The sequence below is a fragment of the Coenobita brevimanus genome, chromosome 92 (genome assembly GCF_032717465.1).
Source record: "Coenobita brevimanus isolate Jiangsu-jjx chromosome 92, ASM3271746v2, whole genome shotgun sequence".
Taxonomy (NCBI): domain Eukaryota; kingdom Metazoa; phylum Arthropoda; class Malacostraca; order Decapoda; family Coenobitidae; genus Coenobita; species Coenobita brevimanus.
Genome location: NC_137045.1, coordinates 22,711,998 through 22,735,761, shown reverse-complemented (window position 1 = coordinate 22,735,761; position 23,764 = coordinate 22,711,998). Strand labels below are relative to the sequence as shown.

The window sequence follows — 23,764 nt, the reverse complement described above, 5'->3', positions numbered from 1 at the left end:
GCCTTGCACACGGCTTCTTGTTGTTGGCGCCTACTCCCATCTGAGAGCTTTTGTCATTAAACAAGATGACTTTTTCTTTCTCAGTCTCTATTGTTCATTTCTATGTTGCTCCGTTTACTCATAATTACTTCTCTCCATTTTAGTATTCTGCCTACTGTATTTGCTACCACCTGTAATTCATTTTGTTTTAGTACTTGTATTACTGATTCTTTTCCTTTAAATTCTCGTTATTTATTTCTATTATTAATTTTTCTTGTTATTTACAGAATGACGGGGAATCGTCCAGGGTGCGAATTGTCCTGATGGGGAATCGTCCATGTTTTGACGGGGAATTATCTAACAGTGAATTGACTTGGCGGAGGGTTAGTGCCCCTCCCCAGAAAACAGCTAACTAAAAGGACGAACAAGAAGCCTCTGACAAGGACTGACCAAAAGATAACGGCCAAGGACCGGACAAAGGACATGGTACGGATCGCGACGTGGAATGTAAAGGGTGCAAATGATGAGGTGAAAGAGAGAGAGATTGTCCAGGTTCTTGAGGGTGCAAAAGTGGATGTATGTGGAGTAACTGAAACCAAATGGTGAGGAGAGAGCGTGAGAGAATGGGAGTATGGATGGGGTATATGTGCAGAAGTAGGTGAGAATGAGAGGGCAAAAGAAGGAGTGTGTATTGTTGTGAGTAAAAGATGGAAGAAGAACATAAGAGAGTATGGATCAGTTGCCTCAGGATTGTGTGGGTAAGACTGAAAGTTGGAATACAAATATGGGCGATTGTGTGTGTGTATGTGCCAACGCAAGATTGTGCAAGCAGAGTGAGAGAAGAGTTCTGGACAATTGTGGAAGAGTGCATGGAAAAGTTTGGAAGGAATAAGAGAGTGTTTTTGACTGTTGATATGAATGGTAAAGTAGGGAATGTGAAGGTGGATGGAATAGTTGGTGAGTGGGGTGTACCTGCTGAGATAGATGAGAATGGCAGTGCGTTAGTGGACATTTGTGCCGAGAGGGGGTTGGTGATAGCCAATACCCTCTTCAGGCACAAAATGATCCGCAGGCATACATGGCGAGTGGTGAGAAGGGTGGGTGGTGAACTGAATGAAAGGAAGGCAACGACTGATTGTGTGTGTGTGGATGAAAGGATGCGAAGATGTGTAATGGATGCAAGAGCTTTTAGAGGTTGGGGGAGTGGACTTTCTGATAACTACTTGGTGGTGCCCAGAATCAAGATCCAAGTAACATGGAGAAATAGAAGAAGGGAGGGACAGAAGGAAGGAGTAGTTGCAAGGAGAGTGGAAAGGTTACAAGAGGATGAGAAAAAGGCAAAATGTAAGAGAGAAGTAGAGAAACGATTGGGTAAATATGAAGTGGAGCTGATGGGGGACGTTGAAGGTGTGTGCAAGGTATTCAGAGAAGAAATATGTGCAGCATGTGATGTGGTGTGTGGGGTCAAGAGAAGACGGAAGGGGGTGCAAGGAACAGCATGGTGGAATGAAGAGGTGAGACAGGCTATGGCACAAAAGAAGAAAGCATGCAATGAATGGATGAGAAATAAGGGTGTGGAAGAAGTTGAGAGGCAGAAGAGTTATATGTAGAAGGCAAGAGAGAGGTAAAAAGATTAGTAAGAGAGGGTAAGAAGAGAGTGGATGAGGAATTTGGAAGGAATTTGAATGTAAAGTGGAGGGACTGTAAGAAAATGTTCTGGAAAGAGGTGAAGAGAGTAAGACAGGGTGGCAGTGAAGTTAGCAGAGGAGTGAAAGATAAAAATGGTAGATTACTAGTGAAGGGAGAAAAAGTGAGCAGGTGGAGAGAACACTTTAAGGAATTGCTGAACAGAAAGAATGGAAGTAATGCGAGTATAAGTGGCTGGGGAATGGCTGGGAAAAGGAGGGAGGTGAGAACAGAGGAAGAAATCAGTAGGATGGAAGTTGTGGAAGCAATGAAGAAAGTTAAATTGGGGAAAGCCCCAGGAATTGATGGAGTGTGTGGTGAAATGCTGATGCATGAGGGAGAGATAGTAGTAGAATGGATGTGGAAGATGTGCAGACTGGCCTGGGAGGAAGGTAGAGTCCCAGAGGATTGGAAGTCAGGTATAATTATTCCCCTGTTCAAAGGAAAAGGGGAAAATGAAGTGTGTGGTAATTATAGGGGCAATTGTCTTCTTAGTGTAATAGGAAAAGTGTATGGTAGGATACTTATTGACTGAGTTAGGGAAATAACAGAGAAATTAGCTGGAGAAGAACAGGGAGGCTTTAGGAAGGGAAGAGGTTGTGTAGATCAGATATTCATTCTTAGATCTTCAGTGGAAAAGTTTCTAGAGATGGGAAAGAAGTTGTATGCGGCCTTCATGGATTTGGAGAAAGCAAATGACAGGGTGGATAGACAAGGATTATGGAAAGTATTAAGATTACATGGAGTAGATGGGACATTGCTGAATGCTGTGAAGAGTATGTATGATGGTACTAAGGCTGCAGTGTATGTGGATGGTGAACTGAGTGAATTTTTCTCTTTGAAGGCTGGGTTGAAACAGGGATGTGTCATGTTGCCATGGTTGTTCAATCTGTACATGGATGGGGTAGTAAAAGAGATACAAGGTAGGGCAGTGGATGTTGGAGTGGCCCTAGTGAGAGAGGGCAGTGTTTGGAAATTCCCTGTACCATTGTTTGCAGATGATACTGTGTTGTTAAGTGAAGACGAAGGGGAGCTGCAAGGCTTGGTGGATGAGTTTGGGAGAGTGTGTAAGAAACAGAATCTAAAGGTGAATGTAGGGAAGAGTAAAGTGATGGTCTTTGAGAGAGGTGAAGTCAGTGAAAGTACAGTTAGGTTGGATGGCGAGGAAATGGAAAATGTAAGTACGTTTAAGTACTTGGGTAGTGTGATGAGTAAGGATGGAAGTTTGGAGGGTGAAGTGCTTGAAAGGGTACAACAAGGAAGAAAGGTTGCTGGTTCCTTGAAAGCAGTGATAAGAAACAAGGAAGTGAGCATGGAAGTGAAAAAGTTACTACATGACAGTATTGTGATACCAACTCTAACGTATGGAGGTGAAGCTTGGACGTTGCTGAAAGGACACAAGAGTGAGAGCAGTGGAAATGAGTTATTTGAGAGGAGCATGTGGAGTCACATGGAGAGACAGGCTGACAAATGAGGATATAAAGAAGCATTGTGGTGTGGATGTGGATGTGATAGAAAGCGATAGGAGGAACACACTGAGGTGGTTTGGCCATGTGGAGAGGATGGAGGGTGAGAGACTGATGAGGAGAGTGTATGTGAGTGAGGTGGATGAGGAGAGAGGGAGGGGGAGGCTGAGGATGAGATGGAGGTATGGGGTGGAGAGGTATATGAGAGAGGGGGGTGTGAGTTGGGAGCAGGGCAGTGAAATGGCGGGGAACAGGGCAACATGGAGGCGACTTGTTTGTGGCCACCCCGTGCGGGATTAAGGCGTCTGGCAATAGATAGATAGACAGATAGAACTGACTTGACAGTGATTTGTCTCATCCATGTTTTGATGGGGAATTATCTGACAGCAAACTGACTTGACAGGGAATTGTCTCGGAACCATATCTTCGTATGCTTCACATATGAATAAATGATGTTGATTGTCATTCTCTTTTTGACACATGTCACATACAGTATCCTCGCGTCCAACACGGTAATATTGTCATGCATGGGTCCCATGTTGGACCAAAAACGTGTTGGACAAACAATAGAGCTTATGGGGAAAAATGAATTATGTCAGCAACCCTAGGAAAAGTCACCCTAAATACCTACCATATACCTATACATATATTGGTACTATTGTAATTATGATAAATGGTACTGTGCTATGAATGATAACTAACCATTTAGGATAGTGTTGGTGGGCTTGCTGGGAATGGAAGGTGGTATCCAAGGCTGTAGGTAGTCCTACTGGGTCCCCGGAGGATGGCTGCTGGCGTCACTAGCAGGTAATGGCTGCTGCTCCTCCTCAACCTCCCTCATAAATCCTTCGAAATCACACTCAGAATCACTATCTTCGTCCACAGCCATGGAAGGTCCTGCTTCTGCCTGTCCTAGCACTCTGTAAGCCTTCACTGCTACCAGGATCCTGTCTTGGTTTTTTATTATGGTCCTCACGTTGGTTCATTCATGTCGTAGGCCTTGGCAATGTCAACTTTCCTCTCCCCTTTCTTCTTCCTCTTGATGCTTTCTAGCTTGGTGGCCTGAGGGAGGTTCCGACGCTTCTTGGGGTTCTCAGAAGGCTTCCTAGGCATCGTGAGCAGGGTAAAATGCAGTAACAAGGGCAGAAGATGCAGCAAGAAAAAAGCACCTTCCAATGCAAATTATGCGACTGAGTGGCGCTGTGGCAGGAGAAATTTAAACAAAACATCACGTGACAGCAGAAGCGTTTTTAATTGGGCGGCATCACGATCACGTCACGATAGCGGGCGGGGAAGGCTACTTGATCAGAAGTTTTCATTGGCTATCATCATCATGGGAATGTCCAGTATGACTGTGTTGGACCAGGGGTGATCGTGCTAGAAGTGAACTCTGTGGATTTCGCCCACTTCTCGGAGCTCTGTGCGTGTTATGCTAACACACTTGTGTTGCAGTAATTAAATCGTATTAAATAATACTAATTATTTGCTCTCAGTGCCGGACGTGAATCGTGCTAGACTAACGCGTGTTGGACGCGAGGGTACTGTACTAGTTTAGGCTCATAATTTTTCATATAATTTTCCTTCACTTCTAGTATTTTGGTTCACAAGAAAAATATTATCTTTGCTTGTTTTGGTTGGAGTCTGGGCCTGACAGCATTGAAAAATGAGATTTTGCATCAAAAAGTGAGGTAGGTGGACCACTCCAAAACACATCAAAATTTGAATCGTCGAATTCTAAATCGTCAAAATTCGAAAATCCACTGTGTGGGTGTGTGTGTGTGTGTGTGTTTGTGTGTGTGTGTTTGTGTGTGTGTGTATATATATATATATATATATATATATATATATATATATATATATATATACAGTAATCCCCATACTATCTGGATACCCACTTTCCGGACATTTTGGTCCCGGGATCCAGTATTCCCAAAATGGGCCAAAAATTGCAACAAATTAGAAAAAAATCCGAATTTTTTTCCCACCGTAATTTGAACTCAGCGCAGACCAGCTGTGTTTTGGTGCGTAGTTCCGCCGCCGTCCGCTAGAGCGCCCCTGCATCCTCCCCACTTACCGCCAATCTCGTTGTGAGTGCACGCTCGTGATCATGGTCGCCCACATGCTCGCTTTTGTGGTGGTGCCTTACCTGCTGCAAGCTCTGCTGCTGCTCTCCTGCCTCTTGTTAGTGTGTGTGATGATGGCCCCGCTGCCTGAGAAGAGGAAGAGAGTGGTTTTGACTCTGGAGAGGAAGAGGGAGATATTGGACAAGGTGGATGCAGGATGGTCAACCTCACGCATCCTTCGTGAATTCAACCTGGCCCGATCTACCTTGTTTGATATCAAGAGATCCCGCGACAAACTCATGCAGTACACGGCTGACTTCTCATCGAAGAGCAAACGCAACGTGAAGATGATGTTTACTCCCACATATGCAGAAATCAACCGCTCCACAATGATTTGGTATCGACAGGAAAGTGCTGCTGATGTGCTGGTGTGTGGCACGGAGCTGAAAGCTGCTGCTGAGAAGTTCGTAAGGCTTCACAATGCCCAAGACTTCAAGGCATCCGAGGGTTGGCTCTTCGCGTTCAAGTTACAACATGGCCTTACCAACCGTGAGGCCCAGCTTTGGACGCCAACGAGAATGGAGTAGAGGAGTTTCGGCACAAGGTGAAGCGCTTGGTCGACAGGGAGGGCCTCACTCTCGGTCAAGTCTACAATCCTGACAAAACTGGTTTATTCTATCGCTCTTTGCCAACGAACACTCTAGCCGAGGAGACGGAGAAGTGTGTACCTGGCTGCAAGCTCTGCAAGCAATGGATATCTGCTTTGTATTGTGCCAATGCTAATGGCATGCACCGGCTTAAGCCTGTTATTGTTGACCGTGCAAAGCAGCCTCGGTGTCTTCGTGGGGTGATGGATGTCCTTCCTGTTGTCTGGTACCATTCTTTGAAGGCATGGTTCACTGCCCAAATCTTCAAAGACTGGTTCCACCTCCATTTCGTCAAGGAGGTCATCCTTTACCAGATGAAGAAACTGGGAATCCCGTGCGACCAGGTAAAGGCCCTCCTTCTCCTCGACAATGCACCTGCTCACCCATGCAACAAGGACTTGGTGGCTGAGAATGGGTGCATTAGGTGCATGTTTCTGCCACCTAATACGACTGCTCTCATCCAACCAATGGACCAAGGAGTGATCATGGCAACGAAGAGGCTGTACTGAAGGAAGTTCCTGGACGAGGTGATGGTTGTTATCGAGGACAAAGACGAGAGCAGGAAGGGACGGGACACACGAGGCCAGCAGACTTTGGAAAAACTTTGTCGCTACAACACCAAGTCTGCCATCTACAACTGTGCCAGTGCATGGAAGGAAGTCCCTGTCAAGACTCTAGAAAATGGTTGGTCTCGTCTGCTTCTCAGAACGGATGTGGAGCACGATTTCCTAGGTTTTGACGTGGATGATTTCCATGCACGTCTACGTGCGCATGACGACGATGTTGATGTGGACGAAGTGCGTGAGTGGTTGGATGACGACGAGGGCGATTCTGGGTAGCAGACCATGTCTGATATCAAGATTGCATCTTCAGTTACAGGTGTCAGTACCCAGCTTGAAGATTCTGACGAGGATGGCAACGATGATGCGGACTCCTCTCAGCGTGACACTACTCCAGCCATCCCCAAGCTGAGCACACTCCGGGAACATGTAGAGCTCGTTCTCAACTACCTGGAACACCTGGACTACGACAGGGAGATGGAGCCCTTTGGACTTATGGAGGAAGTGCGCGCTTTCAGGCAGCGCATCATTAATCGCCAAAATCGTCGTTCCTTGCGTCAATCAACCACTGACAACTTTTTCAGACCTGTGACCCCTGTTGTGCCCAGCCCTGGCTCCACTCCATTTCCTCCCCAAGACAGGCCCTCATCCTCCGAGCCACAGCCCAGTACATCGGGCACAGTGGAGTCACCACTGGACGTGAATTTCCGCCTCGCTTCAGAGTCATCTGCAGTGGATAGTCCATCACCACGACCCAGCGACGCACCCCTAGGCCACCTACATCAGCTACTCTCACAGCCATAGTCTTAAACTGTGGGAAGGTGTTCACCTTGCCCTGTCCGCATCTTTTGGTTGTCTTAATGCACAAAAGGGAAAGTGTTCCCCTGTGAACGAGAGAGGATTACCACAGCGTAGTACTGAAATCCACGGGGGGATCTCGTAGCACCCCTTCATATGCCCCTTCGTCATATTATAGCAGCCTTGTGCAAAGAAAACTATGTAGCATTTCAAGGATCCTATGGTGTGTGTGATGGGAATTTTAACTTAATGATAAAAACATCGTGTAAAGAAAAAAATAAGTGTTTAAAATTTTTATAGTTTTAAAAGACTTCATCACTTCTCCGAGGATGGTTAATTTACGATGAGACAAAAACAAAGATGGGATATTGTATCCACTTCTCTTTTATTTCTCAATGTTTCTACCATGTTGTTTATCAGATATGGTGCATGATACTGTACTTTTATTATTGTGATTTAGTACGTGAAATGATTCCTACGGTAAAGAAAGGCCGAATACTACTAAACAGACGACTGGAGTACAGCCAGTTAGTTTGAATTACGAAGTCTCATGTTTGCGTTCGGTGCGCTTTTACAGGTCCGACCTATTTTGTTTTGGTGAGACAATATATTTTTCTGGTGTATTCTGGTGAGATCTGAACGAATTTGGCTTTTATTTTCGGTGTTCGTGATTGATTTTCAAATTATCCCACCCACCTCGTGTCTTGGGGGGCGGGGTTTCAGGGTTCTGGGTGGAAAGAATGGCAAAAACAACCAATTGGGGCAGAAATATAGTCAAAATTGGTATGACCTGCCAAGGAGAAAGTAGGGTTATTACTGACCACATGAACCCCTTTGAAGCTATGTCTGACACCAAATTTTTCCTGCGGCACAGGTTCTCCAAATCCTGTATCCATACTCCTATTCAGAGTATTTAAGAACAAATGGCAGTCTTTAATAACTGAAGAGGTAAGAAGTGCAAACATTAATAGATTATATTGTGTGTGAATCTTAGAAACTGTCATATGTATTGTTTTTATTTTATGGTTTTGAATTTTAAATTTAATCATGTTATCAACTCTTTGCCGCGGCTACCCACAAGAAGGGGTGCGCTCTCCCACATTCAAGATTACCACTTACGCTGAAAGAGTGAGCTTCCACCTCGAGCGGGGTGTGGGAAGGGTAACCCGTGCCCTCAGTTTCAAGACTACGGGCGTCAGACTCTGACAGTGATTAAACGGCAAGAACTCTCCATTAGACCACATGGGAATTTACAGTGTTGTGCAGTGGAGAAAACAGTGCATAGTGTTAAGAAATTAGCATTGTGAGTGCAAAGACTAAAGTGCAGAGTGCAACACTGATTTTATTGACGTTCAATGGAGCGCAAATTAGACTAGAGTATATAATGTTAAGCAAATGAATTTATGAGTGCAAAGACTTAAGTGCAGAGTGCAACACTTATTTCATTAAGGTGCAATGGAGCACAAGTAAGACTAGAGTGTGCAGTGTTAAAAGGATGGAATTCTGAGTGCAAATTACTAAGTTCAGTGCAAGACTTCATGTACAGTGTGCATCAGGTGTTCAGGTACTCCTTTTTACTGTCAGAGTCCGAGAGGAGGCGGATTATTCATCGAAATGGCCAGGGACTTGTTGTAAGTATCCAGAATGTTTCATATTGTACTATATTTTCCATACTTACCTCCAAAACCTCATTTCACTCTTTTATGTTCCTTATTGGTGTGAATAGAGTCTTAGGTGCTATGCATATGCAGTAGGGAGGTGTATTTCTGAGTTAGGTTAGGTTAGGGTCCATAAGTACCAGTCCAGGAGCCAGGGACTTGTTGTAAGTACCCAGAATGTTTAATATTGCATAAACTCACCTCTAAAACCTCATTCTCTGATTCTTTTGCATTTATTTCAGTCTCTTATGTCCCTTATTGGTGTGATTTGGGTTTTAAATAGGTGCTATGCATGTCCCGAGGGAGTTGTATAGGTGTTTTTCTGAGTCAGGGTAGGTTAGGGTCCATAAGTACAAGTCCAGGAGGCTATGGCCCACTATCCGGACAGGACCACTTTCAGGACATGTCTTTAGCTCTATTACAATGGATTGTGGGGAGATTACTGTATATACTGTATATATATATATATGTCCATTTTCTAATGCTGTTTTTTGTATTTCATGTGTATTAATCCTTTATTCCTGCTTAAAACTGTGTCACAGGTGTTGGTGGTCAGTGAAGGTTACTTGGCTGGTTGTTCACCCCATCCCTATTTTACCTATAGTTTATGTTATTCTGCTTATATTAATGCTGTTTTTATATTTCAGGTATATTACCCTCTTGTATTAGCCCCTTATTCTAGCTTAAAATGATCAGAAAGTCAGGTTTGGTGGTTTGGGGGGAGGATGCTCGGAGGCCTTGCTCCCTAACCCTATTCGTCCCATAAGTTCTTCACTACGTTTAATGAGAATTTGGCTAATGAGCAAAATCCTTGCTCCCAATTAGCCTGTAAGATCAGGACCCGCCTGTACTAATTCTTTATGTGGATGAACAAGGAGCCCATCCAAACATATGGTAGCATGGTGGTAGGATGTGGGGTGTAGAAGCTGGAGTTAGGAGAAGGCTTTTCTAGGAATGGAAAAGGGATGGCAACAGAGAAAAATACCTGGCTGACACGCATAGGACCAGAAAGGAGGTATACAGGGCAAAAGCTAAGCTTCAGAGACTTTTATGGGATGGCCTTATTAATGCATAAAGGAAGTATGTGGTATTTAATGTGGCAAAACAGACACAGGGAGAACAACAGATCACAGGCGAGCAGTGTGTTTGAGAATGATGAAGGAAAGATAGTCGTGGACAGTGAGGATATTAAAGATACTTGGAGAATGCATTATAACCAGTTGCTGAATGATGAGTTTGACTGGAACAGTGAAGGTTTGGAGTCAGCAGATCCAGTGTTTGGCTCTTAGCCTTTAACTGATGCTGCTACTGTGAGTAGGGCAATCAGCAAGATGCAGTTAAGAAAGGCAGCTGGTGTGTCTGGGCTGACTGCTGAAGTGTTGAAGGGCTCAGGAGATACAGGAGTAGGTTTAACCAATGGTTTCATAAATCTGATTATATATGAGTACGTTGCTCCAGATGACTGGCTGAAGAGTGTGATTGTATATGTGACATGTAGAGGTGTATGGTATGTAGGAGGACTGCTGGGCCTTGATAGCAGGCTGTGAAGCCTATGCCCAGAGTCGGACACATAAAAATATATATATATATATATATATATATATATATATGGGGAAAAGTGATGCCCTGAAAAGGAAAATTTTAGAGACAAAAAACTTTTGGGCCAGATAATGAAGGTAATGGAAAGAGTTCTGGAAGGTATGATAGGAGAAAAAGTGAATACTGATAAGATGCTGTTTGGGTTTATGTAACACAATGGATGACTAATGCAGTGTTCACTGTCCGACAATATAAAGAAAACAATGTAGGAAAGAAGAGGGAGCTGCACATTGTTTTTATTGATGTGGAGAAGAACTTTGACAAAGTGGGTAATAAAAAAACTTAGGATCGAGGAGTAGATGATTTGAGTGCCTATGACGAGTAGATGGTTTGAGTGCCTACGACAATTTATAAGAGTGCCCACACAGAGGTGAGAGTGAATAGAGAATGAAGTGATGAGTTTTCTGAGAACGCTGGTGTGCATCAGAGGTTAATCTTCAGCCCCTTAATGTTTATCATGTGACTTCAGAAAAGGGCTCCCATGGGAGATGTTGTATGCTGATGACTTGGTGTTCATTGCAGAGAAAGAAAGGAGGACAGAGGAAAGATCTGGAAGTGGAGAGAGGGAATAGAGTAAAAGGATTCGAGAGTCAATCTATCTATCTATTGCCAGATGCCTTAATCCCATGAGGGGTGGCCACAAACAAATCACCTCCATGTTGCATTGTCCCCTGACATTTTACTGCCCTGCTCCCAGTCCACCCCCCCCTCTCTCATACACCTCTCCATTCCATCCCTCCTCCTAATCCTCGGCTACCCCCTCCCTCTCTCCACCTCCACCTCACTCTCATACTCTCTCCTCATTAGACTCTTGCTCTTCATCCTCTCCACAGGGCCAAACCACCTCAATGTATTTCTCCTAATGCTTTCTATCACATCCACATCCACATCCACACCACAACGCTCCTTCACTTCCTCAAGTAATTCCACATGCTCCTCTTTAATAACTCAGTTCCACTGCGTTCACTCTTGACTTGTGTACTTTCAACAAGGTCCAAGCTTCACTTCCATATGTCAGAGTTGGTATGACAATACTCTCATGCAGCGACTTTTTTATTTCCATGCTCACTTCCCTACTTCTTATCACTGCTTTAAAGGAACCAACAACTTTTCTTCCCTGTTGTACCCTTTCAAGCACTTCATCCTTCAATCTTCCATCCTTACCCATCACACTTCTGAAGTACAGTCCATTTGATTAATACGCAAAAAATTGGGCACTAGAATACCTTGCTCTCTAGAAATTTTGAGCTTTACAAATAATACACCTTATAGGGAAAATTCTAATTGGTGGGGTGGCTGTCACCCCTCTGACCTCCAGTCAGTCATTTTCCTTATGTATTACGGGGCATTAAACACATGTACACAATTTAAAATCTCCACCAAAAAGGCTTAGCTGACCTAAAGAGATAGAGTTCCAAGACAGGGCGAGGCAGTTGCGGTGCCCCGGCATGGTAATGATGGGGGGTGGGGAGCATGGCTTTGTGTAGTAGTAGTAGAAGTTGTTCCCTAGGCAGTCTGGCCAAACACCCCTGTGTCCCTTAGGAAGACCATGGCTGAGACCTGGCTTTCCCCCAGAGCTCTCAAAGAGTGTATGTTGTGTTGTTGGCATAGGTGATTGTGTGCAATGCAGTCTTCCATAATGTGCTTAATAGTATGAGGTGTTGTGTTACATCCTGGACAGGCATCAGCGATGGAGTCATCCAGCCTCTTCTGGTAGCTGAAGAGGACTGGATGGTGCCCACATCTCAGCCTGGCCAGGTGGACCCTGTCCTCACGAGGGAGATAGGATTCAGAAGGGTGGATGTCAGGAGGCCGTGGATGCAGCTGTGTGTTGTCTTTAAGTGACTGAATGGAATGGTGAGCCATTTGAGTGTGGATATGCTTCTGGAAGCTGGTGTGAGGTGGGTGAAGGGGGAGAGATGACAATGTTTGCGTATGATATAGTGCGCTGTGTGTTGTTTTAATGTTCCTTGGTGTGGACGTATGTGCTGCCATCCATGTAGTGGATGCTGTGGGTTTGTGGAGGCTGCAGCAAGAATCTGGGTGCCTCTCATGTCTAGATGATCCTTGACTTTGAGGACTTTGGTTTCTTGATGCAGGTGGTCTGCAAGTGTAGTAGCTGTGCAGCCTGTGATATTTTTAGGGCCTTGTTCTGTATGGCCTGTAGAGTGTTGTAGTGTGTTTTGGTGAGGTAGGAGCCCAGACAGGGCTTGCATATTTCATCACTGAGCATATGTATTGTTTGTATACTGTGGTGGTGGCAAGAGTGAAAGATGAGTTTTGGGCGAGTGTAGAAGCATGTATGGACAAATTTGAGAGGAGCGAGAGAGTGCTTTTGATTGGAGACATGAATGGCAAAGTTGGGAATGTACGAGTGGATGGAGTGATTGGTCAGTGGGGTGTGTCAGCTGAAGCAGATGGGAATGGTAGTGCTCTGGTGGACATCTGTGCTGGTAAGGGGTTGGCAATAGCTAACACCTACTTTTGCCATAAGATGATCCTCAGGTATACATGGAGAGTAATGAGGATGATGGATGGTGAACTTGTTGAACGAAAGGTAATGATAGACTACGTGTGTGTGGATGTGCGAATGAGAAGTCAAGTGTTGGATGCAAGAGTGTGGAGAGGGGGGAGGGGGGAATGGAGTCTTGAACCATCACTTAGTGATGGCCAAGGTAAAGCTGCAAAGAAAATGGTTGAAGAGACGAAGTGGAAGACAGGAGGAAACAGCTCCTGTGAGAAGAGTGGAGAAGCTGCAAGATAGTGAGAAAATGGCAGAGTATAAGAGCATAGTGGAAGAAAGACTGGGAAGGTATGAGTTAGGGCAGATGGAAGGGGTGGAAGACGTATGTAAGATACTCACGGAAGAGATAGGCGCAGCGTGTGAGGTGGTTTGTGGAGTGAGGAGGAGATGCAAGGGTATGCAAGGGACAGCATGGTGGAATGATGAGGTGAAACGAGCTGTGGAACAAAAGAAGAAGGCATATAGTGAATGGCTAGCGAGTAGAGGTAGGGGAGAAGATGAGAGAGAGAAGAGAGAGGTATATGTAAGCAGGAGAAGGGAGGTGAAGAGACTGGTGAAGGAGAGTAAGAAGAAAGTGGATGAAGAATTTGGGAGGAATCTGAGTGTGAAATGGAGAGAGAGTAAGAAATTGTTTGGAAGGAGGTAAAGAAAGTAAGGAAGTGTGAAAGGGAAAATAGTAGGGGGGTGAAAGATAGGAATAATAGATTGTTGACAGAGAAGAGAGAGAAATTGAGGAGATGGAAGGAGCACTTTGAGGATTTGTTGAATGTAGAGAGTGAGAGCAGTGCGAGTATAAGCGGTTGGGGAATGGCTGGGAGAAGAAGAGATGAGTGGAGGGAGGAAGAGATCAGTAGGACAGAAGTAGTGGAAGCAATGAAGTAGATCATTATGGGAAAGGCCCTAGGAATTGATGGAGTGTGTGGTGAAATGCTGAGGTATGGGGGTGAGATTGTTGTGGAGTGGATATGGAAGTTGTGTAGATTGGCTTGGGAAGAGGGAAGGGTTCCAGAGGACTGGAAATCAGGTATAACTGTTCCTTTATACAAAGGGAAAGAGGAGAGAGAAGTATGCTGTAACCATAGGCGTATTTGCCTTCTTATTGTGACTGGAAAAATATATGGTAGAATACTCATTGATAGGGATAGGCATATGAAAGGAGCTAGCTGGAGAAGAACAAAGGGGATTTAGGAGGGGAAAAGGGTGTGTAGATCAGATATTTCTTCTTCGATGTTTAGTGGAGAAGTATCTAGAGAAGGGAAAGAAAATGTATGCTGCCTTCAAGGACTGGTAGAAAGCTTATGACAGAACAGATAGGCATGGTAAGTGGAAGGTATTAAGAATATATGGAGTGGAGGGGAAATTGTTGAGTGCTGTGAAGAGTATGTTCGAAGGAGCTAGGGCTATGGTGCGAGTGGATGGTGAGCTGTATGAGTTCTTTGATCTCAATGTGGGACTGAAACAGGGTTGTGTGATGTCTCCATGGCTGTTTAATATATACATGGATGGGGTTGTAAAGGAGGTGCAAGGTAGGGCAGTGGATGTGGGGGTGGCTCTAATGGATGAGGGTGAGATTTGGAAGAGTCCGGTGTTGCTGTTTGCTGATGATATAGTATTGTTGAGTGAAGATGAATGGGAGTTGCAAGGTTCGGTGAATGAATTTAGGAGAGTGTGGAGGAAGAGAAATCTGAAAGTTAATGTAAACAAAAGTAAAGTTATGGTGTTTGAGAGGAATGAAGACACAGAATGTTCAGTGAGGTTGGATGGTGAGGATATGGAGAATGTGAATGCATTCAAGTACTTGGGTAGTGTAATGCATAAGGATGGAACGTTGGGGGATGAAGTGCGTGAAATGGTACAGTGTGGAAGGAAGGTTGTTGGTTCACTGAAAGCAGTGATGAGAAATAGGGAGGTGGGTATGGAAGTTAAGAAGTCACTGCATGATAGTACTGTGATCCCTACCCTGACGTATGGAAGCGAGGTGTGGACCTTGCAAGAGGGGAACAAGTCAAGAGTGAGAGCAGTGGAAATGAGTTACTTGAGAGGAGCATGTGGAGTAACGTGGAGTGACAGGTTGACGAATGAAGAAATGAAGGAACGCTGTGGGATGGATGTGGATGTGGTTGAGAAGATAAAGAGAAATACAGTACACTGAGGTGATTTGAACATGTGTAGAGAATGGAGAATGAAAGACTGACTAAGAGAGTGTATGTAGGTGAAGTGGAGGGAGGGAGAGGGAGGGGTAGACCGAGGATGAGGTGGAGGGATGGAGTTGAGAGGTATATGAGGGAGGGGGGAGTGAGTTGGGGGGAGGGTATTCAAATGGTGGGTGACAAAGCGACTTGGAGGCATTTTGTCAGCGGCCACCCTTTGCGGGATTAGGGCGTTGGGTTATAGATAGATAGACAGATAGGTTTCTTTGTTGTGTCCGAATGTTGTATGGGCAAGTGACCTCAAGGCATTAAGTCTTGGTGTTATTTTATTTTTAATGTTTGTGATGTGTTGTTTAAATGACATTGATGTATTGTATGTTACACCAAGGATTTTGTGTGTATTTACCTATTTGTAGTATACAGGAACTGAGCAATGCTCGTGTTGTCCTGTCTCCATATCCGCATGTATCTAGTCTACTTTTACACACATGAGTGTTTTTCGCCTGCACCACTTCATTGTCTAAGTCATTACAAATATTTATGTACAGTATTTACCTAATATACCTAATTGTGACATACTCGAAACGTGCCATGCTCGTGGGTTCCCGTTGCTGCTTCTCAGCAAGTCAAATTTAGCTTTAAACTCGTCCAAGTTCCTAGACTGGACGATCTCCCCGTCCAGGTCTATACCTCTATAAGGAAAACCACATTTCCTGATATCCCTCAAGCAGCTTGACCCCCTCAGCCCCACTCCGCGTCCCACCGCTGCTCTCCCATCCCATACAAACAGGTCTTCTCGGTCAACCCTATCCACTCCCATCATGGTCCTGCACACAGCAATCATGCCTCCCCCCCTCCCCTCCCCCAAGGAAGGCAAATCCAACCCCTCCAGCCTCTCTCTGTATGACAGATCTGCCAGACTGGGAACCATCCTGGCCGCAGTCCCCCGCAGTCTCCCAACCCTGCTAACATCCTTCCCCCAGCGTGGGGACCACACCACCACCGCACATTCCAACCTGTGGCGGATCACGGCCACTATCAACTTTCTCACCATCTCCTCATCCATTTAATGAAATGTCACTCCCATGCCAGTCAAGAGTTTATACGTCTCTCCAACTATCCTGTTAATATGGTTTTCAGGTGACAAGCCATCCCTGACCAGCACTCCCAAATCCTTCCCCTCTCTCACCCCCGTGATTAATTCACCACCCAACAAGTAATTCAGCAATGGCCCCCCCACCCATTTCCCAATATTCCACATTTCCCCACGCCAAATTTCATTTCTCACATCCGGCTCCAACCATGTATCCTATCCAGATCCTCCTACAGCATCTCACAATCCTCCTCAACCCCTACCCTCCTCAAGATCTCCACATCACCAGCAAACAGACCCGCACAACCGCTCACTCCACCTACCACATCACCCACGCAAATCAGGAACACTACTGGTGGCAACACCGAGCCCTGAGGGACCCCACCCGCCACCTCCCTCCATCCAGACATCCTATCCCCTACCACTGTCCTCATTTGTCCATCCCTCAAAAAGTCCCCCATCCACTCCAAGAGCCTCCCCCCCAGTCCCCCCACACACTCCAGCCTCCACACCAGTCTACTATGAGGTTCCTTGTCGAAGGCCCTCTCCAAGTCCAAGTACACACAACCCACACAACCATCTCTCCCCCGCACCATGTCAATCGCTCCTGAGCAAAAACTAACGAGCTGGAAACACACGACCCTCCACCTCTGAATCCAAACCGACACTCAGCCAAAACATCCACCTCCTCCAGACACCCCATTCATCTGTCTTTCAGTACTCTCTCACACAACCCCGCGACCATGCTGGCCAGAGACACCGGTCCACAATTCAGGGGCTCCTCCCTGCCTCCTCCCCCACAAACCGGCACCACACTTGCCCCCTCCACTCACGTGGCACCCCCACCCCCTCCTCCAGAGAACACACAACCAAACCGTGAACCCCATCCGCCAGCTGTTCCCTGCACTCCCTCAGCACCTAACCAGAAACTCCATCAGGTCCTGGGGCCCTCCCCACATCTTGAGCTTCCAGCAAATTTATACATTTCCTGCACCTCCACTTTTATATCTTTTATCACCGGTACATTTCTAGTCACTCCCTCCTCCTCCACAAACTCCTTTTCACTAGCGAAAACCGATTGGAAACATTTGTTCATTATTTCCGCTTGCATTGCTGCATCTTTATAGACCTCTCCTTCTACTTTCAGTTTGGTGATTCCTTCCTTTTGTTTCAGTTTGCCATTAACAAATCTATAAAACAGTTTGGGTTCATCCTTGCATTTGTCTATTATACCTTTTTCAAAATTCCTTTCTTCTTCTCTACGTATTCTTGTGTATTCATTTCTAGTTCTTTTATATTCTTCCTTTGTTCTGCTCTTACCTCTCTTTCTCCAGTTGTTCCATGCCTTATCTCTCTCTTTTTTTGCTATACACCTTCTATTAAACCACTCCTTTTTCCTGATTTCTTTCCCCCTTACTCTTGGTACAAATTTTTCCACTCCCGAATTATAGAGATCTAGAAAGATATCGCACTTCCTCTGTATCTCTCTTGTTTCTCTGAATTTTCGCCAATCCGCATTTTCAAAAAATTTTCTCAATCCTGTAAAATTTGCTTTCCCAAAGTTGTATCTTCCCTGCCTATGAAGCTCATCTCTTGGCTCGATGTTCCCTGTTATCATCTGGAACTCAGTGACCACATGATCACTTTTTCCTATAGTACAGAAATATTTCAATGATTCTATTACATCGGGTTCCTTGGTAAACAGTAAATCTAACCTTGCTGGTGTGTCCTCACCTCAGAACCGTGTCTCTTCTTTGACCCATTGCGTCATCACATTATTCATTATTATATTTAATAATATAGTGCCCCACGAATCTTCGCTGCCTCCTGAGTCCCATTCCTCCCAGTTCACCTCTTTACAATTAAAGTCACCCACCAAAATTATATTATTGCTCTTCTCAATTATTTTTTGTAAATAACTAGCCATATCTGACAACATCTCCTGGTATCTGTCATCATTCCATGCTCTCGTCTTAGGGGGAACATAAACTACCTCTGTATCTCTCTTGCCATTCTCTCCAGTTTCTAATTTCATATTTATCACTTCAGCCCTGCTTTCTCCCATTTCCACGGTATCTACATTTAACTTGTTCTTCACTGCTATCATCACTCCTCCTCCCGTTTTTTCTTTTCTGTCTCTTCTCCAAAGTTTGTATTTACCATCTCCCAAATGAACATCAATATCTTCTCTTAACTTGGTCTCAGCGTTGCTTAACTTCGCTGATCGGATGGGAAGCGGTGTACTCAGTTGGGTCTGGTTAGTATTTGGATGGGTGACCGCCTGGGAACACTAGATACTGTTGGCATCCCTACGTGTCAAGTGGGGTTGGTGGAGGATTAGTGCCCCTCCCTGTAAAACAATTAACTCTAAGCCCTTGGCCACCCCGTTAGGGATACATGGCATCTGGCAATGAATGAATGAATAAAAAACTTGGTCTCTACAAAGCACATGACATCAGGTTCATGTTCCCTCAAGAAATCGTTAATTTCAAGCCTTGCCAATATTAAACCATTAACATTAGTATATATCACCTTCAAATTATTTTTGATATGTGTGTGTGTGTGTGTGTGTGTGTGTGTGTGTGTGTGTGTGTGTGGTTTATGGTAAGGTGTGGGATGTGACTGTGTTCTGCTGTCCAGTTTGTGAGAAGGGTCACTGTAGATTTGGCTAGGGCTAAATTATTTAGAGCCTGTTTGTGGTGAACCATTCATGTAGTGTGTTAAGGCAAGGTTGGAGGATGTGTGCAGCTGTGTATTCATTTTGGTGCATACATGTAAGTGTTATATCATCTGCATAGGAAGCAATGTGTATCTGTGGTGTGTGGGGTGTGGGTATGTCGTGCATGTATAGGTTAAAGAGTGTTGGGGACAAAACAGATCCTTGGGGGACACCATTTGTGAAGTTTCTGATGTTAGAAGACTGACCGGCAAATGTTACGTGTGCATATCTGCCTGATAAGTAGTTTGTCAACCATCTGTTTGTGCTATTGTGCATGTTTGTGTTGAGTATTTTGTTTGTGAGGTTGTGGTGGGGGATGCATCAAAAGCTTTGCTGATGTCTAGTGTGACTAGAAGTGTTCTGTGTGGTGGCCTAGCTGAATTCATGCCATCAAAAACTCTCTATGTAAGGTTTGTAAGAAGGGTGTTTGTGGAGTGTAGTGGCCTAAAGCCATGCTGTGACTGGGCTAGGGGAATGTGAGGTGTGACTAGTAGTATCAGTCATTCAATGACTTTAGAGGGGGTACAGAGGAGTGTGATAGGGCAGTGTGAGGAAGGTAACGTGGGGTCTTTGTTGGGTTTAGGGATAGTGATGATAATGCCATGCTTCCAGATGTTGGGTATTATGTTGTGTGAATAGCTGTAATTTGATATGTTGGTGAGTACTTGTATGCCTTGTGGTCCAAGGTGTCTAAGGCGAATGTTGCTTATGTTATCTGGTCCACAAGCAGATGAGTGCTTAAGGCTGCTAATGATGTGCTTCGTCTGGTTGTACATGAACGGTGCGTAGTCTGCGTCTGTGGGGAACTGTCTCTTGTGTCGGATGATATGTCGGTCTTCGGGATGGGGGTTTGGATGGCTGACTTGTGAAAAGTGATTGATGAGAGTGTTTGCTTGTTGTTTGTTTGAAGGTATGGTGTCTCTTGTTGTGATGGCAGCATGTGAGTTTGTAGTGCTGCTGTTGGAGAGTGTGATGCTGTTTAGTGCTTTGTAGAGTTTACTGGTGTTTGTTTTGTGGTTAAGTGTTTGGAGATTATTATTCCAATTTAGTGTTTGCTGTTCTGATATTATATTGTTAATTTGAGTGTTGAGTTCTTGTATTTGTTGTACGGTGTTTTGTGTTTGGGGTGTCGCAGTGTGTCCTGTTGACTGATGAGGCCTTGAATTTCTGGTGTGAAATTGGGGTTGTGTCTCTTTCTGTTGCCTCTAGGGATGTGCCTTTTGTCTACGTTTTGTATAATTGTATTGAAAGTGTGCACAGCACTGTTGATGTTTGTGATGGGTGTACTGTTTAGTGTTTCGAAATGTTGTTCTGTTTCAGTTGCAAAGGCCTCCCAGTTGGCTCTCTTATAATTAGTGTATGTGTGTCTGTGGCCAGCTGGAGTGATTCTGGTTTTGGTAGTGATGATGACTGGGAGGTGATCAGAACCTAGGGTTTTGACCACTCTCCAGGATGTAGTGGGGGCGAAGTCTGGGGAGCAGAAGTGATGTCTGGGGATGTTGAGAGGAAGAGGGCTTGGTGTGGGATGTGGGTATGCTGATCTAGATCGTTCAGTATGAAAAGATGATCTGTCTGTGTCAGGGTCGTTGACATGCCGGGCCGACGACTTGGCATTGAAATCACCACCCAGGATGATGTGTAAATGAGGGGACTGTGTGGCTTTGTATAAATGAGGGGACTGTATACACCACACGAGGTTGCCTAGGCTCAGCCGAGAGAAGCTGCAGGGATGCCCACTACGTCATTAGGTGCACTGATGTCATGATCTGCATCACTTCCTTGCATGCTACGCAAGAGTAGGCCGCACTCTGCAGCATATAACTAGAGTCAGCTCATTTTGCCATCCCAATTTCACATTTTCAAAACCAACTCGTGCACTACTGATTATTTTTATCCCCACCCCCGTCATGCCCTAGGCATTTTGCGTCATAAAACCTTGCGTATTAAACAAATGGACTGTATTTACATGCATCCATATTTTCCACTTTCTCATCATCCAAACTTACTGTACATTTAGTGACTTCATTCCTCTCAAAGACCATAACTTTACTCTTCCCTATATTGACTTCTGATTCAATTTCTTACACATTCTCCCAAACTCACTCACCAAGCCTTGCAGTTCCCCTTCATCTTCACTTCCAAGTACAGTATCATCTGCAAAGAACAGTACAGGAAGTTTCCAAATACTGCCCTCTCTCATTAGGGGTCGCTCCAACATCCACTGTCGTACCTTGCATCTCTTTTATAACCCCATCCATATACAGACTGACCAACCATGGAGACATGACACATTCCTGTTTCAATCCAACATTCGACAGAAAAACTCACTCAGTTCACCATCTACATGCACTGCAGCTTTTGCAACCTCGTAAGTACTCTTCACGGCATTCAACAGCTTCCCATTTACTCCATATATTCTTATTAGTTGAGAGTAAATGCAGATAAAACAAAGGTGAAGATATTTAGAGCTGGAGGAGAGTGTCAAAGCAGAGGAAGTGTGGCCCTGTGCAGTTTGCCACATGAGTTTGGGAAGCAACCCCATCTTGTGTAGTGTTTGTGGTAGGTGCATTCATAAGAGATGGAACAGTATCTAAGACAGGCTGAGAAATAATGCTGATTTTGGTTGTGTGGTGCGCTGGGGAGAGCATGAAGAGACCGAAAGGTGTAAAAGGATTGATCTTGTTGTATTGCCTCATTGAATGTGTTGAAGAGTTCTTCCAGTTTTGGGACATGTTATGTGCTGAAGGTGGGGCTGAAGCTACCTCTGTGGTTGGGGTAAGGAACAGTTGGATGAAGTTCAGGGCGCTGTTGGCTTTCCTGACACGAAGAGGGCTCTCCCTCTGTGCTAAGGGGACACTGTATGTAGCGTGCATTGGGAGTGCAATGCTGTATGGTAATGAGACCTGGGCAGCAATGAAAGGGGATATTTGTAGGCTCAAATGTACGAAAAAGACAATGATTTAATGAATGTGTAGTGTGTCACTGAATGAGAGATCTGGGAGTAGGACTGCAGCTGAAGAGTTTAGAGGAAGGATGAGACTTCAATGTATTTATCTTGCAATGAGCAGGGGTAGATTGAGGTGGTTCGGGCATGCTGAGAGGATGGAAGATGACAACAGGGTGTGGAAGACAGGAGGTGTGAATGTCAAGTGTAGGGATGCGAGAGGCAGGCCACAGAAGGCCTGGGACGAGGTCATACAGTGAGACTCCTGGGATATGGGATGGAATAGGAAGGATGCCAGAGATCAAGCAGCATGGATAGTCACCATTAGGTGACCAAGGCCAATGCATGCAAGCATGCTGGAGCCTATATAAAAGAAATGAAATGTGCACTTGAAAACTAATATTTTTTGTTGCGACTGCAAAGATCTTGAGTTATGTTTCACGCAAGTAATTGAAACATACGGAAAATTGTTGCATCTTCTTTTACATGACACAGTAGTTACATGTCCTTGCTTAACTAATATAATAAAAGGCTTAATGATCTCACCTGAAGAAAACATCATGATAAAAGTTTGATACTTCAGAAAGGAAGGAACAGATCTCTCCTGCCACACCAACAGCCATATCCAGCTGCTGATCAAAGGTTGCAGCATGGTAGTCTCGACAACGACTTTTCAAGGTTGCTTCCCACCTGTAAGGATAAAAGCTACATTAAGGAATTAATTTATCCATTTGATTAATGTGTCATGTGCTAAATTGTTCACTGATGATGTATACTGTTGTTGCACCCTCAGGAGCAACTGGATGTGAACCCAGTGGACTACAGGAAACAGGCTGTTTCAACCAGTCACTCCCACAAATATTTTGCTGGGGTTAGGTTGAGGAATAGTCTTTGCTCTAATAGTGAGATAAGTACATTACAGTAGGCTTGGCTGCACTGCAGTGAGGGCATAACAGATTTTTTGGAGTTGTATTTCATGTTGGTACTGAAATAGGGAAGGGTGATGGTCCTATAGTCTTGTTAGGTAGGGTAAATGCTGAGGGGTGAATGTCTGGAGGTGGTTCGTGAAGGGCACTGCTTTCTAGCGGGTTTGGACAGGCTGTGGTGGCTATGCATTAGGAATGCATTTGTGAAAGGTAATGTTGGGTGAAAGTGAAGTGATGCTGCTGAGACACTCTATGTAGTCTATCTCTCTATTTATCTATTGCTAGAAGCCTCTATCCCATAAGGGGTGTCCACAAAAAAATTGCCTCCATGTCACCCTGTCCCCCACCATTTAACTGCCCTGCTCCCAGCTCACCCCCCCCCCTCTCACATGTACCTATCAACTCCATGCCCCCCATCTCATCCTCAGCCTCCCCCTCCCTCTCCCCCCTCCACCTCACTCGTATACACTCTCCTGATTAGTATCTCGCTCTCCCCATGGCCAAACCACCTCAACGTATTTCTATTAACGCTTTCTGTCACATCCACATCCATGCCACAATGCTCCTTCACTTCCTCATTTGTCAGTCTGTCTCTCCATCTAACTCCACATGCTCCTCTCAAATAACTCATTTCCACTGCTCTCACTCTTGATAGTCTGGTGGCAGAATGGTCATTTTCGGGTGAACCTCATTCTGAGACATATACAAAGTTTTATCGCATTTCTGATACTTTGGGATGTAACCATCAAAATAAAAAAGTGTACCCAACTGGCACACTTGAGCATTTCAAAATGGAGGCCGAAATCCAATATGGCCACCTGCATGAATGATGTTGCCAATAAAACATGTTTAGGTATTTTTTCAGATTTTAATTTTCTTCATACAATAATAATATTAACTTTTCCTATCAGAACATGCACTACACAAAATTATCACCTGTAAACTACACATT

General features: G+C 44.7%; 1 protein-coding gene across 1 annotated transcript in view; it reads right to left on the bottom strand.

The window, feature by feature from the left end:
* The window catches only part of LOC145412139 (protein unc-13 homolog 4B-like), a 789,854-nt gene that overhangs the window by 265,077 nt on the left and 501,013 nt on the right, over window positions 1-23,764 (bottom strand). Inside the window, exon 12 of the mRNA XM_080282072.1 lies at window positions 22,433-22,576. Coding sequence (XP_080138198.1) covers window positions 22,433-22,576 — 144 coding nt within the window. The remainder of the gene's footprint in view (window positions 1-22,432; window positions 22,577-23,764) is intronic.